The 12,193-nt window shown below is 51.9% G+C and overlaps 1 protein-coding gene across 5 annotated transcripts; it reads right to left on the bottom strand.

The window, feature by feature from the left end:
• Positions 1-3,704: 3,704 nt before the first annotated feature.
• Positions 3,705-11,545, bottom strand: SLC16A4 (solute carrier family 16 member 4). 5 transcript variants are annotated; one of them, XR_004309658.1, is made up of 10 exons: positions 11,162-11,539; positions 10,610-10,713; positions 10,023-10,155; positions 9,252-9,395; positions 8,996-9,157; positions 8,332-8,847; positions 7,269-7,480; positions 6,593-6,686; positions 4,090-6,179; positions 3,883-3,983 (listed from the first exon to the last, which is right to left on the bottom strand). XR_004309658.1 is itself a non-coding variant. In XM_015884974.2 (9 exons), the coding sequence occupies exons 1-9, from the start codon at positions 11,520-11,522 to the stop codon at positions 3,754-3,756; spliced, it is 1,956 nt and encodes a 651-aa protein (XP_015740460.2). In that variant the 5' UTR covers positions 11,523-11,545; the 3' UTR covers positions 3,705-3,753. The 5 variants fall into 5 exon arrangements, 4 of the variants coding, with proteins under 4 accessions (XP_015740460.2, XP_015740466.1, XP_015740462.1 ...); XM_015884974.2 differs by lacking the exon at positions 4,090-6,179 and having other exon boundaries at positions 3,705-3,983; positions 11,162-11,545; XM_015884980.2 differs by lacking the exon at positions 4,090-6,179 and having other exon boundaries at positions 3,705-3,983; positions 10,023-10,226; positions 11,162-11,258.
• Between the last annotated feature and the right edge of the window lie 648 nt (positions 11,546-12,193).

A 12,193-nucleotide genomic window follows, 5' to 3' on the forward strand; every position in this document is an offset into this window, starting at 1 on the left:
TGTTTTGACTTTGTGAGCTGACTCACCCCGGGTGCTGTCTGTAATTGGGGTGCAGCGTGGGATGCTGGTATGAGTGCCTAAATGAACCTGTTGTCAATGAGAGCTTTTGTAGGTATCACCAATGATTCCCAATCTTGGTGACATGGTGGGAGTCCTGAGCTGAGCTTTTCTTCCAGCATTTGGTGTTTGTAGTTGAAATTCATGTTTTGGAAGCATGTGTGTGTTTGTATGTGGATCCATTCGGGCTGTGAGCTGCATTGTGCCCTGACCCAAAGCATTGCACACCTCTGCCTGTTCTGCTGCTGGTTGTTGTGGTCCTGTCCACATCCTATGTATGGAGGTCCTATGGGGCAGCTCTATGATGTGACACTGGCTGCTTACAGTGGGGTGCTGCAGCTGCCAGGTGGACCATGGCTTTCGTTAAGTGTTAATTTGGTTAATGAGACTCAAGGCAGGCAATCAGGGGAAAGTGGATTTGCAAAGAGAAGCCTTTAATGAAGTGCACTGCAGCAGGAAGCCATGCGAGCAGATTAAACGGGGCAGCAGCTCCTTGCATTCACACCTCCTATGCCCAAATTGTGCTTTTCCCAGCCGCAGTTGAATTAATCACTTGAAAGCATCAGATGGCCCAGCTCCTGCTCTGGGCTGATAACGTGTTCTCTCTGCAGTGAAATGGCAAATGCTCTCTGAGGATACGCTCTATCCACGTGGCTGCCCTCGCAGAAGGGAAAGGAGTGGGAAGAGCTGTGGCTCTGAGCTGTGCTTATCCACAGCTGCTTTAGGAGATGGGGCTGTGGGGGGTGAGGATGGTCAGCTGTGCTCTGCTGTGGGAAGTGCTGGCAGCAGAGGGTGAGGGTGGGCTGGAAAAACCCTCTCCTGTTTTGCAAATCCTTTGTATCCTCCTCCAGCATGGTGTTAATTGCAGTAGGTGCTGAGCTTCAGGTTAATTGTGGGTGATGGGTATTTGGTCTGCTCGTTTTCCCTGCCTTGACCTTCATACCTAGCTCTGCAATTGGATCTGAAGATCAGCCCCGTAGCTTTTCAGCTGGCTCCAGTATTTCCTGTCCTCAGACACAGGGAAGGATCGCGCTGACAGTCAGCAACGTGTCCTGCCCTGCATTGGCACCATTCCCTGCAGTGCAATGTGTAGGATGAGGAGCAGCTCCTGCATCACAGTGCTGTGCTTTGAGCCTGCAGGACACCCTGGGGCAGGGAGCTGCTGTTCCTATGGCCCTGCTGCCCCATTGCCATGCTGCCTGTAGCACTTGAGCTCATCCCTGGTGCTGCCCCTCTCCCTGCTCCCTATCTCCCTAAGGCAATAAAAGCAATGCAGACACGTTCCCAGCTGTCACAGGGCTGGTGACAAATACCTTCGCTCTTCCTTGTGGCCTTTGCTTCCTCCTCTGGGGTTTCCTACCCCTGCTTGACTGAAGGCTTGAGGGCTCAGGATGGGTCCTATTGGATCGGGCACCTCCCGGCCCTATCTCACCCACATGAGAGATATCAACAGTTCAGGGTGCTCAGAAGCTCAGGAGGCAAAGTCTGCAGAGTGGGGACTTTGGTCCATGAATTACTTCCGAAATTGCTGGAGGGCATAGATGTGAGTTCCTGGTGTTTGAGGTTATTGCAGCCTGGAAGGCTTTTCAATGAGCACTGGGCTCTGTGAGCTTACCCAGAGCTACAACTCAGTTTATCAAACATGTCTCTTTTTTCACTTCCTCTCCTTGGTTTCCATTAAGGCAGCTGATGAATCCCCATCACCCTCAGTGAAAGCAGCTCTCCTCAACTTAAAGGCATCTTTCCCAGGCATGAGAGAGGAATCGAAGCAGCGGGAGGTTTGGTTTGGTCTTGCTGTGAAAGCGGGCTGTGTTGGATGTGGATCTGGGAGAGAGCTGCACGATGCTCTTTGGAAACAGCAGCATCTGAGGTGTTGAATATCAGAAGATCACAGCACAGAGGGGGGGAGTTACACAAAGGATTCCTGCAGAGCGCTTTCTGATGCCATCTCTGATTGCAGCTGCATCCCAGCAGCTTCTTTCCTTCTCTCAGCTCCTGCAGAGCCCTCAGGGGTCTGTGGATCTCTGTGGGTGCTGCTGCTCTCTGGTTGCAGATCACTGAGTGATGGCAGTGCAGCAGCTTCCCCCTGAAGGCAATTTCTTTTTAGCAGATCTTTGCTGCACCTTTTGCAAAGGTTTTCAGCACCTGCTTCCTCAGCTCTGGTGTGAATATTGCAGCTGGATTCCTACAGCTCTTGCTTTGCCCCAGCAAGGCCTGCTATATAAGAGGGCTTCAGTGGGGTAGAGAACCTTCCTTGGGGCGGATGTTCCCATGGTTGCTCTGATGCGTGAATGGATCAATGAATGGCTCTGCTCCTCAGCCATGCGAGGAATAACTGAAGCATCTGTTCTGTGCTTGCCTCCTCAGCAGATGGATTGAGAGGAGACGAGTGGATCTGCAGAGGTTGCACAGAGCTGCAGTGAGGAAGGCTTGGAGCTGTGTGTCAGGACAGCGTGGGGCTCCTGACCTGTTTGGATGGACGCGAGGAGGTGATCAGGGCACAAGAAAGGTACATTGAGTCATTTCTGGGCTGTGGGAAATGGGGACTTCAGAGCTGTTTGCCGAAGGGGTTGGGAGTAGGAGCATGGTGGAGACCCTCAGTTTTCCTATATAAGGGTAAGGAAGCAGTGATGCGTGCCACTGTGTTGGAGAGCATCTCTACCCCCACACTGCACTGATTGTTGGGTCTTTCACCCCTAGGCAGTGGGAAGCACAGGATGTGCGTTAGAGGTGCAGAATGAGGGGGTGGCTGTTGGTTTCTGGTTTAGTTTTGCAAGCTCTTGGGTTGGAAAGAGCATAAGGGGAGGGAATGGGGGAAGATGCTCCCCATAAACCAGGAGGTGGGGGCTGCTGCTGCAGATGGGATGGGGATGCACACACTCTGTCCTGCTGCAGGCTGGTTCTCAATGGGGGAAAAAGCTGAAAATGCCAGCAGTGTTTGGTTGGGAGAGGTTAGAGGACGCAGTAGGTGGGTGCTACAGAGCAGGCAGGGAGGTCAGTGCAGCAGATAGAGGCTGTGGGTCAGCTCTGTTTGCTGTATCTCATGATGTTCACCACTGACTGCAAACTCCAAGCTCGCCTATTTCCCTCCCTTAAGCACACACAGTTTCTTTGGCATCACTTAGCTGTGTGTCCACTCAATCTGGCCCATTAGCTGTGAGCCAGCAGCTTTTTGTGCCATGCAGACCACTTCATTTGTGCTTGGAATCACTCTATAGTTTGAAGTAATGTTCCTACAGGGGAACAGTGCTCCTCATCCACCTAAATGGAAGTGGTCAGTGTGGGGCCAAGCTGTGGGGCTGAAGCTCTGTGGGTTCTGCTGGTTTGGGGTGAGGATCCTGATGGGTGGGTGTAATTCTGCCTTACTCTGGTCGTGGTTTAAGGAGAGTGAGTTCAGCTCTGAGCCCTCTGCTGTGATCATTCATGCATTGCCTGGCTGTTATCACGTCCCGTTGGAAGTTCAAACCTTATCTCTGCTCCCTATCTCTGTTCCTGCCTCCTTCCCTGGTGCTAATTAGCTGTATCTCAGTTAATAAGCTAAAGCTCCTGCTGTGCTTCGACTCTTGGTGGATCCCTGTGCTGGGGTGGGGATGTAGGGCAGGAGCTCAGGCATAACCCACATCCCCAGCCCTGCCAAAGAACATTTCACACTTCTTGTTTTGCTGGCTGTGCATGCAGCATCTAACAATCCTTGCTTTAACGTTGCAGGTCTGTGCTGGCCGGTGTCTTGCTGCGGCTGCAACCAAAGCTTGTCCTTCCCGAGCTGCCCTGCAGGATGGCTTCACTCTGCATTGCAACGTTGGCTTTCTGCAGCTTCCACCTCTGGGCCAGAGGCTCCATGAAGAAGGAGACAGGAGAGAGCAGAGCACAGGCCCCAGCAAAGAGGAACGAGCAGGCGTAAGTCTGCGTGTAGTCATACAGCCACCCTGCAGGAGAGGAGATGGTTATTGAGGCTGCTGGGTTTTACTGGCTGCAAATCGCTTTGGGGAGGTGTGTGGGAAGCAAAGGATGTGTGCTTTCATATAAGAATACCTCAGATACTTGCTGTAGGTTCCCTTAACCCTTTGTTGCCTGTGCAGCCAGCAACTGGTACAGCAGGCAAACAAACTGCAGGGTGTTCTTAGCATTGACACCGCCAGCCCTTTGTAGTGGATGTGGATTTGAATCTGATTACGTTTAATCCTTGATGTTTTTCCTTTTCCTTTTTAACCGTGAGGGCCAGAAGTAGCTGGTGCAGCAGATGTGAGGTCCTGCTGGATGATGAGATGCTTTGCACGTGTGTCTGGCTTTGCAACATCTGTGCTGCAATCTCCACATCCCCCCCAGGCGTGCTGCCTTGTGAGCAGACCCAGTGCAGCAACCTGTCCAAAATGAGAGATCCCAGACAAGGGGCTGCGAGCAAACCTGCTTAATAGTAGCTTTGCTGGCACTTAAAAGGAAAAGCTGAATTCCACAGAGCTTCAGGAATCTGCAGGGGGGAAGGTCACCTTTTGAAGAGACCTTGAAGTGTTTGGTTTGGTTACATCTCATTTCTGGACCTTCGAATTTAAGTGTCATCTGTTGTCTGGGCCTTCCATTTAAATCCTGCTTGAATCTAAGATATGCAAAGCAATAGGAGCTGCTGCCGCCTGTCATAAATCCTGCAGTATATTCCCAAATCAGGTATCCGGGTGTGTGGGGTGGGTGAGCAGCACAGTGACCAGCTGAGCTCAGAGCTGCTGCTCACATGGGGCAGAATTCCTTGCATGGCATCTGTGGATTTACACCATTTACAGCAGCACTTTGGGATCCAGATAGAGCAGGAAAAAGCAGCAACAGAGCCTTGTTCCCAGGGTTACCTGTGGGATAGTGGGGAAGGAAGCAGTGCTGCTCAGTGTGAGGCTGGGTGACCAAAAGGGACAGATGCCTATGATGCCCATGCTTTCCTTGCTGGCATTTGCAGGGCTGTAGTGGGCTTTGGGGGAAGAAAGGAAGTCTTGCATGCTGCCCTGTGGGCTCACCAGCTTTCAGTTATCCCACGCCTTTGCCAGATCTCAGCTCTGTTGTTTTTTCTTTCACTCAGGGATATTGCTCGAGCCCAGGAGTGCCTTTCCAGAGGGCAGAGCCCAGGGAAGCACATTGGGAGGATGTGGCAATTTCTCCCCTATAGGAAATAGGATGCAGCTTTCCTTGGCTCTCTTGCACCTTGCCAAAATGATGTTTGTTCTGCCTTGTTCTGCTGTTCAGGAGCACCCAGCTGTGAGGAGCCTCAGCCTTGGCTTAAGGGCTTCCAGTTAAACAGATTTGCACGTAAGTCACCTCTTCACTGCACTGTGATCAGGCTTTGCTCTGCTGTGCACAATAAGCATTTATAACCCGTGTCTCCCTCGTGTTGTGGGTTTTAATATAGAAACGATGCAGGCTGTGCTTCTGAGGTCAGCATTTGAAGGGAGGTCAGCAGCAGTGGGATGCGCTGAGCCCCCCCAGGATCTTACATAGCACTTCAGTGCTGCAAGGAGCAGCTGCTGTTGGAAACAGGGAGTTAGCAGGTAGCCCCAATTGGTTTCCGTGTTTCATATGGCAGCGTTGGAACGTTGCAGTAGGGAGCACAGGAAGAGAAAACTACAGCAAACAGAAAACTGTGGTGTGCCACAAACCTGGATCCCGAGCTGTGACTCATTTCCCTCTCGCTCTGCTTACAGTGAGGTGGATCAGTGCGACTTCTTGGCCTTGTTGGGCCTTGATTGAACCCAGCTGGATGAATGAAGAAAGGCTGATCTGTGAGCGGGGCTTCTTGCAGGAAACCTGCTTGCTTTATGAAACCCAGACCCATCCTCGCATCGTCAGGAAGCAGAAGGTTTCCAATTAGCAATAATAGATTGGAAGCAGAGGGAAGCATAACCACTGCATGATGCATGGACAAAGGGGAGCCAACTTATTTAGCTCTTTATACACCGTATGTTACTCTGGAAAATTGACTGCCGTGGTTTTGCAGGTATTGCTTTCTGCTGGACGTACATCTTGTATCAGCAGAAGAGATCTTCTCCAGCACAGCCTATGGATCACTGTGACACTGTCAGACACGCTGTCAATGAAACACTTTAGCTGCTCCAAATTGCATCCATACCCAGAGTTTGGCCAACCTAGAGGTATTGATTAAGGAAATCAATCTTTCTCGTGCCTGCAGAATGGCAGGGCTGCTAGTGTAGCATGGAGGTGGTATCACAGAGCATTAACACAGGGCTGTCTTCCTTCAGTCCCTTTGTTTCTTTCTGGCTCAGTATTAACACTGCCCTGCTGGTGGTCAAACCCAATGGTACTGAGGTCAGTGCTGTGATATGGGTGCTGAGCTCCTTTCCTATGCAGACATCACACACCGTACATACATGAGCTGAACTATTCCCTGTGCTGATGTTCTCCAATGTGTTCTTTGTGTTTTATCTCCTTGGACAGAAAAGCCATCCACGGATTCATACGGGTAGGAGAGCGATCCAGAAGAAGGTTTTACTACTGGATGCCAGTGGTGGGTATGTGAGATATGTCAAGTTTACATTACCTGCTAGAGGAGGTCCGCCAACAGCTGCTATCCCAGCAAAGAAGGAAGCAAAGCCCAAGTAGCTGTGGAGCTTTTGCACGCCGACCAGGTCTACCTGTTGGTGTAAATACGGGTAAATATTGGGAGGGTTGGTGGGAAGCACAGAAGCCCTTTAGTGGGGAGGTTCATCTCTGGATACTGTGGGGTTTGGGGAGGACTTTGCACCTCCAGGTCTGACACAGCCTGGAATCCGCTCGCCTCCCAAAGGTGAGTGCTGTAATTACAGCATGCAAAGTGCACTTCTGCCTTCCCACTGGGAGAACAGGCCAAGGCTGCAATGATGTTTCTCTATCCTGATCCCACTGTACCTATTCTGTGTGTTACAGACAGACCAGGGGTTGGGACCGTGCTTACAGCCCTTTGGCTTTGCATTAGAGCTCAGGTAGTCGACAAATGGATCCAATCTGCTTCCTATGAGCTTTTAGAAAGGAGGATGTGGGAGGCAATTCAGGAAGCTCCTGGTGCTGCTGGGCAGACTGGAGCCCTGCCATAGGGATTTGAGGGCAGACCCTTCTCACTGCAGACCACATAAGCCCACTTCAGCCTTACAAAAAGGTGGTTATGTATTTTGGAATGCTGTTAGAAATGCCATATCTTTCTATTGCATTCCATATATGTTAAAATGAAATATCCTCACCAGCACAGGGAGCACCAGAGCCAGGAATCCACCGCAGAAGATGGCGAAGGCCACAGCGTAGGTCATGAGCAGAGGGAAGGTTGTGGCCAGGGGGCAGAGCAGGTTGGTGACACCGCAGAGCACCAGGTAAGCTGCGTGGTAATGGTACTTCTTGGTCCAGTTCTGGTCTGCAATCCACCCTGAGAGCAGCTGGCTGCCCGTCTCAGTGATACCTGCAGGAAGAGGTCACTGAGCCTCAGGGAAAGGCTTCTTACATAGGTAGATATTTCTATTTTTCCCAAATTTTGATGCTTATTTTTACATTTTTTGGATGCTTTTGTGTAAGATGAAGGTCAGAGCAATGAGGGGCTGTCAGCTCGTGGTGCTGCATCCCTGTGGCTCTTAATTAAGGGTATCAGATTAATTGCTGTGCTCTCCTCGATTCCTTCACCACGTACCTCAATTCTACACATTGCACAGCGTTGCAGAAGGAGAATTTATTTTTATACAATAAAATATTTTATGATGACTGAGGCTGGGGCCCTTTTCTTAACGTGATGTGATTGCAGCCTTCGTGTTGTATTCACACAGCATTATTTCTTGGGGGGGGGGGAAGCTTTTTCTTACTTCCCCCCCCCGCCTTCAAGAAGTGAATGTGCCAAATCCAAATGCTCAGATCCAAATCTATGGTGGCTTTCTCTTTTCCTCCTTTTCCCCCCCTGATCCTGTATTCCTCTCTGTGGTCACACTGGAGGTTTATGAATGCAGATCGCATTTCTTGTGGCTTCTGTGGGGCTGAGCAGGGACAGCTGGGAGGCCGGAGCTCACACCTAACAGCCTAAAACCTGCATTTATTCCCTGCAGGAAGGGGTGGCTGAAAGAACCACCCACCATCTGAAAGCAGCTCCATACGTGTGCAGAAAGCAATGCTATATATACAGAAGGGGGTAAGGGCTGTGAGCTCAGGCTCTTCCATGAGGATTTATTTTAGAACACATCTCGGGAGTGTTTCTTGGCAAGGTTCGTGTTGCATTGCTTGCCTGTTTTGCAATTATAAACGTGTTGAAAAGATTCTTTTGCCTACCGGCCACTGAGATGAGATAGGAGGCATCCATGCTGCTTATGCCCAACGTCCTGGCTCTGGCTACCAGGTGGAAGATGGGCACGAAGTAGGCCAGGTGACTGAACAAAAAGGACCAGGTAAAAATGCAGAAGAGGGGATCCTTCAGAGGGGAGAAGTCAATAAGAGGCTGTGGCTTCTCTTTGGGCACTGGGATGGATCTGCAGCTCCTCGTGGCCTCAGTGCTGGTTTCAGGGGAGCTTTCAGTGGGGGCTTTCCTTGGTGCTGCTGTGGTTACTGCATTGGAGCTGTCAGCACTGCAGGGCTCTGCAGGTGACTTTGTGCTGGGAAGGTCCTGAGCGCTGCATGGCTGTGCTGCTCCATTAGTGGCTTCGAGGTCTCCTGCCCCTCCTTTGGGTGCAGAGCTCTTGTCCTCATTGCTGGCTGGGGATCCTGGGGGCTGCTGGGTGCGGATGGGGCGCAGCAGCATGCTGGAAGGCACGAGGTTCAGCATGATGCCACTGAGAATCAGGAGAGTACCTGCAGCAAGGCAAAAGGAGCTTCTTAAAATGCATTCTGCTATGAGAACGGGGGAGCAGGAAGAAAGGGTGTAATTCGTTGTGGGTGTGAAGAAGGATCTACAGCAAGGATCCTGCTGAGCCATGCATGGGGCAGGAGATGTGCTCACCCTGCCAGCCATAGGTGTTGATGAGCAGCTGTGTGAAGGGTGCAGTCAGGAAGGTGAGGCCCATCCCTGAGCGGGCAATGGCATTGGAGAAAGCCAGCCGGGTCCTGCAGCGTTTAGCTGTCATCACTGCAGCTGCCTGGTATAGGCAGCAGAACCCCATGCCTGGGTGGAAACACAAGGGGTCAATGCCAAAGCTGGGCCACCCTGAGCTTATTCCCTCTGTGATGGGTGAAAGTTTAAGGGAGCTGCTACTCACCCAACAGGAGTCCCATGGAGACACAGAGGAAGGGGACACTGGTGGCCTGTGTGCTGAGCAGGCAGCCCCCACTGACCAGCCCAGCCCCGATGATGGAGGTCGGCCGCTCACCGATCCGCCTGCAGATCACAGCCACCAGTGGGGCTGCAAGGGAGAGGAGGCAGAGCTTGGTGCCCAAAGAGCCCAGATACCCCAGGGAACCATTGGCCTTCTTGGCCACAGGGGCACACTGCAGGCTCATGGTCAACTGGTTGGCCAATGGCTGGCCAACCATTGGTCAACCATTGGTCAACCATTGGCCAACCATTGGGCAACCATTAGTCAACCATTAGTCAACCATTGGGCAACCACTGGCCAACCATTGGGCAACCACTGGCCAACCATTGGGCAACCATTGGCCAACCATTGGCCAACCATTGGCCAACCATTAGTCAACCATTGGCCAACCACTGGCCAACCATTGGCCAACCATTGGCCAACCATTGGTCAACCATTGGCCAACCATTGGCCAACCATTGGTCAACCACTGGTCAACCATTGGCCAACCATTGGTCAACCACTGGCCAACCATTGGTCAACCATTGGCCAACCATTGGCCAACCACTGGGAAACCACTGGCCAACCATTGGGAAACCATTTGCCAACCATTGGCCAACCAGGACCTCCAGGTCCTTCTCCACAGAGCTCCTTTCCATCAGCTCAACCCCAGCCTGCACTGGTGGATGTGATATGGAGCATCCATAGGTGTGGGACCTGCAATGCAATGCTCACCTCCCAGGAAGCGCAGTGAGGACATGATGGAGCCGATCCAGCTGACCTGCTCTGAAGATCCCCCCACCTCCTCTTGGAATGCCACGAAGAAAATGCCAAAGGTTTTGAGCGTTCCCATCACAAACACATTGACCTGTGTCAGAGCAGGACAGGTGAGGTGCTGCAGGGGATGGATGTGCTCCCTCCTTCCGGATAACGTGTTGCCTTTGGGACAAGTTAAGGAGTGTCGGGGTTGAATCTCAATTGACCTTATGCAAAACTGGCTTCTCCAAAGCAACAGAACTAAACGACATCAGAGCTTTGCTTTGCTCTCTGATGAATTAATTCATGAGCTCATGCTCCCTTCCCAAAGGACAAAGGACAGTCGGTGCCTCCCAGCCCAGGGCTGGGGTTAACCATTGCCAGCTATGGAAGGCTCGGTGCTGGCTGCATCCTCACTCTTTGCTCTGCCTGTCCTCCTGTAGCAAAGCACTCGCTGCCTCTGAGCCTTCCCCTAATTCTCTGCCATTAGTTGAATAGGATCAGCCCATCCGGAGACTTCCCACACTCCCCATCTTACAAAGGTTTGGGGGTGAATTCGTGCTTACCAGGAAGAAGTGCAGCACCGCTGCCCATGCCCACATTCTGTCCGTGCCTTGGCTCCCATCTCCCATCACTGCTGCTGGCTCTGCCTTTCCTTCTTTCCTTTCCCCTGGGAATGAGAATTCAGGGTATATTAACTCCACAGCACCAAAGATGCCCCCGGTCCTTCTGTTTGGTGGCGCAGTCTCACTGCTTGCCTTCAGCTCACTTTCTTTTCCCCTTCCTAAATAGCTCAAGGCGTGTAATTAAGCACTTTCCTTTAGAGCACAGGGTTGGTTTGTGCTGAAAGCCTGGGCTCTGCCCATCCCATCTTTGAGCTCCTGGGGAGGTTTTTCCTGCCCACCTCCTTCCCATTCTATCCCATACTTCCAGCAGCAGCCGAGCCAACAAACCCGACCCCTTCCTTACCGCCGTGCTGCTGCTGCATGCTGCCAAACCTTCCCCAAAACAGCAGAACGCAAAGAGGAATCTCCTCGTCATTTGCTCCAGTGGTGAAGTTCCCCCCTCTCACCCCCCCTCCTCTGCTTGTGACCCTCTGCCCCCCAGCCTGGCCCTACGTCCGTGTCCGGCAGAGATGACGACCAATGCAAAACCGAGGCAGGACTTTGTGTTAGGATCCTTCCTCCTCCTTTCCCTGCTGCTCCAGGCCAGGAGTCCCTCCCCTTCCCCTATGGCAGAGCATGATTCCTTTATGGAGGAAACTGTGCCGTCTCCTGGGGTCCGACCGAGGCTCCGTGTCCAGCTGATGGATGGAAGCCAGAGCTGCTGGTGGCCACCCAGCCCTACAGGAGGAGATGACAGCAGTACTGTAATAGGGTAATGCTGTGGGGTCGGGGGGGCTGGCTGTCCCATCCCTGCTTTACTCCCTTCTTGCTGTGGGATCCGGGAGCGGATATCCTGGGGTAAACAGAACAGCATAGAGAAACTTCCCTTACAGTTGGGCATCCAGCACATGCGCTGAGCTTTTATATAGGTGGGACAGTGTTTGCAATGTGTGCTATGAGAGCTTGGGGTGCACAGGGTGCAGGGGGGGAGGTGGCAGCATCTGAGACCATCCCTGTGTATCCAGCAGCCCTAATAATGAGGGCAGTGATCCCAGGGCTTGTTAATGGGAGAGCTGAGTGCTCACAGCCCTTTAACTTTTGCTCTTATAGGAGCCCATGGCTATTTATTGGGGCTATTTAAAATGGGCGTCTGCACTCTGTTTTGAGGAGATGAGCTTGGAAACTGAGCATTAAAGAAAATAAAGGGGAGGTAAATGATGGGCATGATGTAGCACTGCTCACCTCCATTAGCACCAACCTCACCATGAGAGCGCTGTGCAGAGCAGCCCATCCTTAGAGCCTGCTACATACATAACAGTGATGGTGAGGTCAGGAATGTCTGTTTTACACAGTGAATGCAGTTTTAGCTCCAACCCTGCCCTATCTGTTGGTCTATGCTCTGCAGTGAAGCCTCCTTTCTGCTCCACGTATGAGGCCAGCTCCTGTCTGCTCCCTTGTGCTGCGGAAGCATTCGAGCAAAGCAGCTTTTCAGGGCCTTTCTATGGGATTGTTCTGCCCAGTTCCAAATGCTCAAACCTCTAAAGG

Source organism: Coturnix japonica, chromosome 26 (assembly GCF_001577835.2).
Source record: "Coturnix japonica isolate 7356 chromosome 26, Coturnix japonica 2.1, whole genome shotgun sequence".
NCBI lineage: Eukaryota > Metazoa > Chordata > Aves > Galliformes > Phasianidae > Coturnix > Coturnix japonica.

Bases quoted from the DNA above. Each gene is read 5' to 3' on its own strand.
- SLC16A4 (XM_015884974.2), bottom strand. From the start codon at position 11,522: ATGCTGTTCTGTTTACCCCAGGATATCCGCTCCCGGATCCCACAGCAA. The intron at 10,714-11,161 runs GTAGGGCCAGGC...TCTCATTCCCAG, and splicing joins CATCTCTGCCGGACACGGAC to GGGAAAGGAAAGAAGGAAAG. The intron at 8,848-8,995 runs GTGAGCACATCT...GCCTTGCTGCAG, and splicing joins CAACACCTATGGCTGGCAGG to GTACTCTCCTGATTCTCAGT.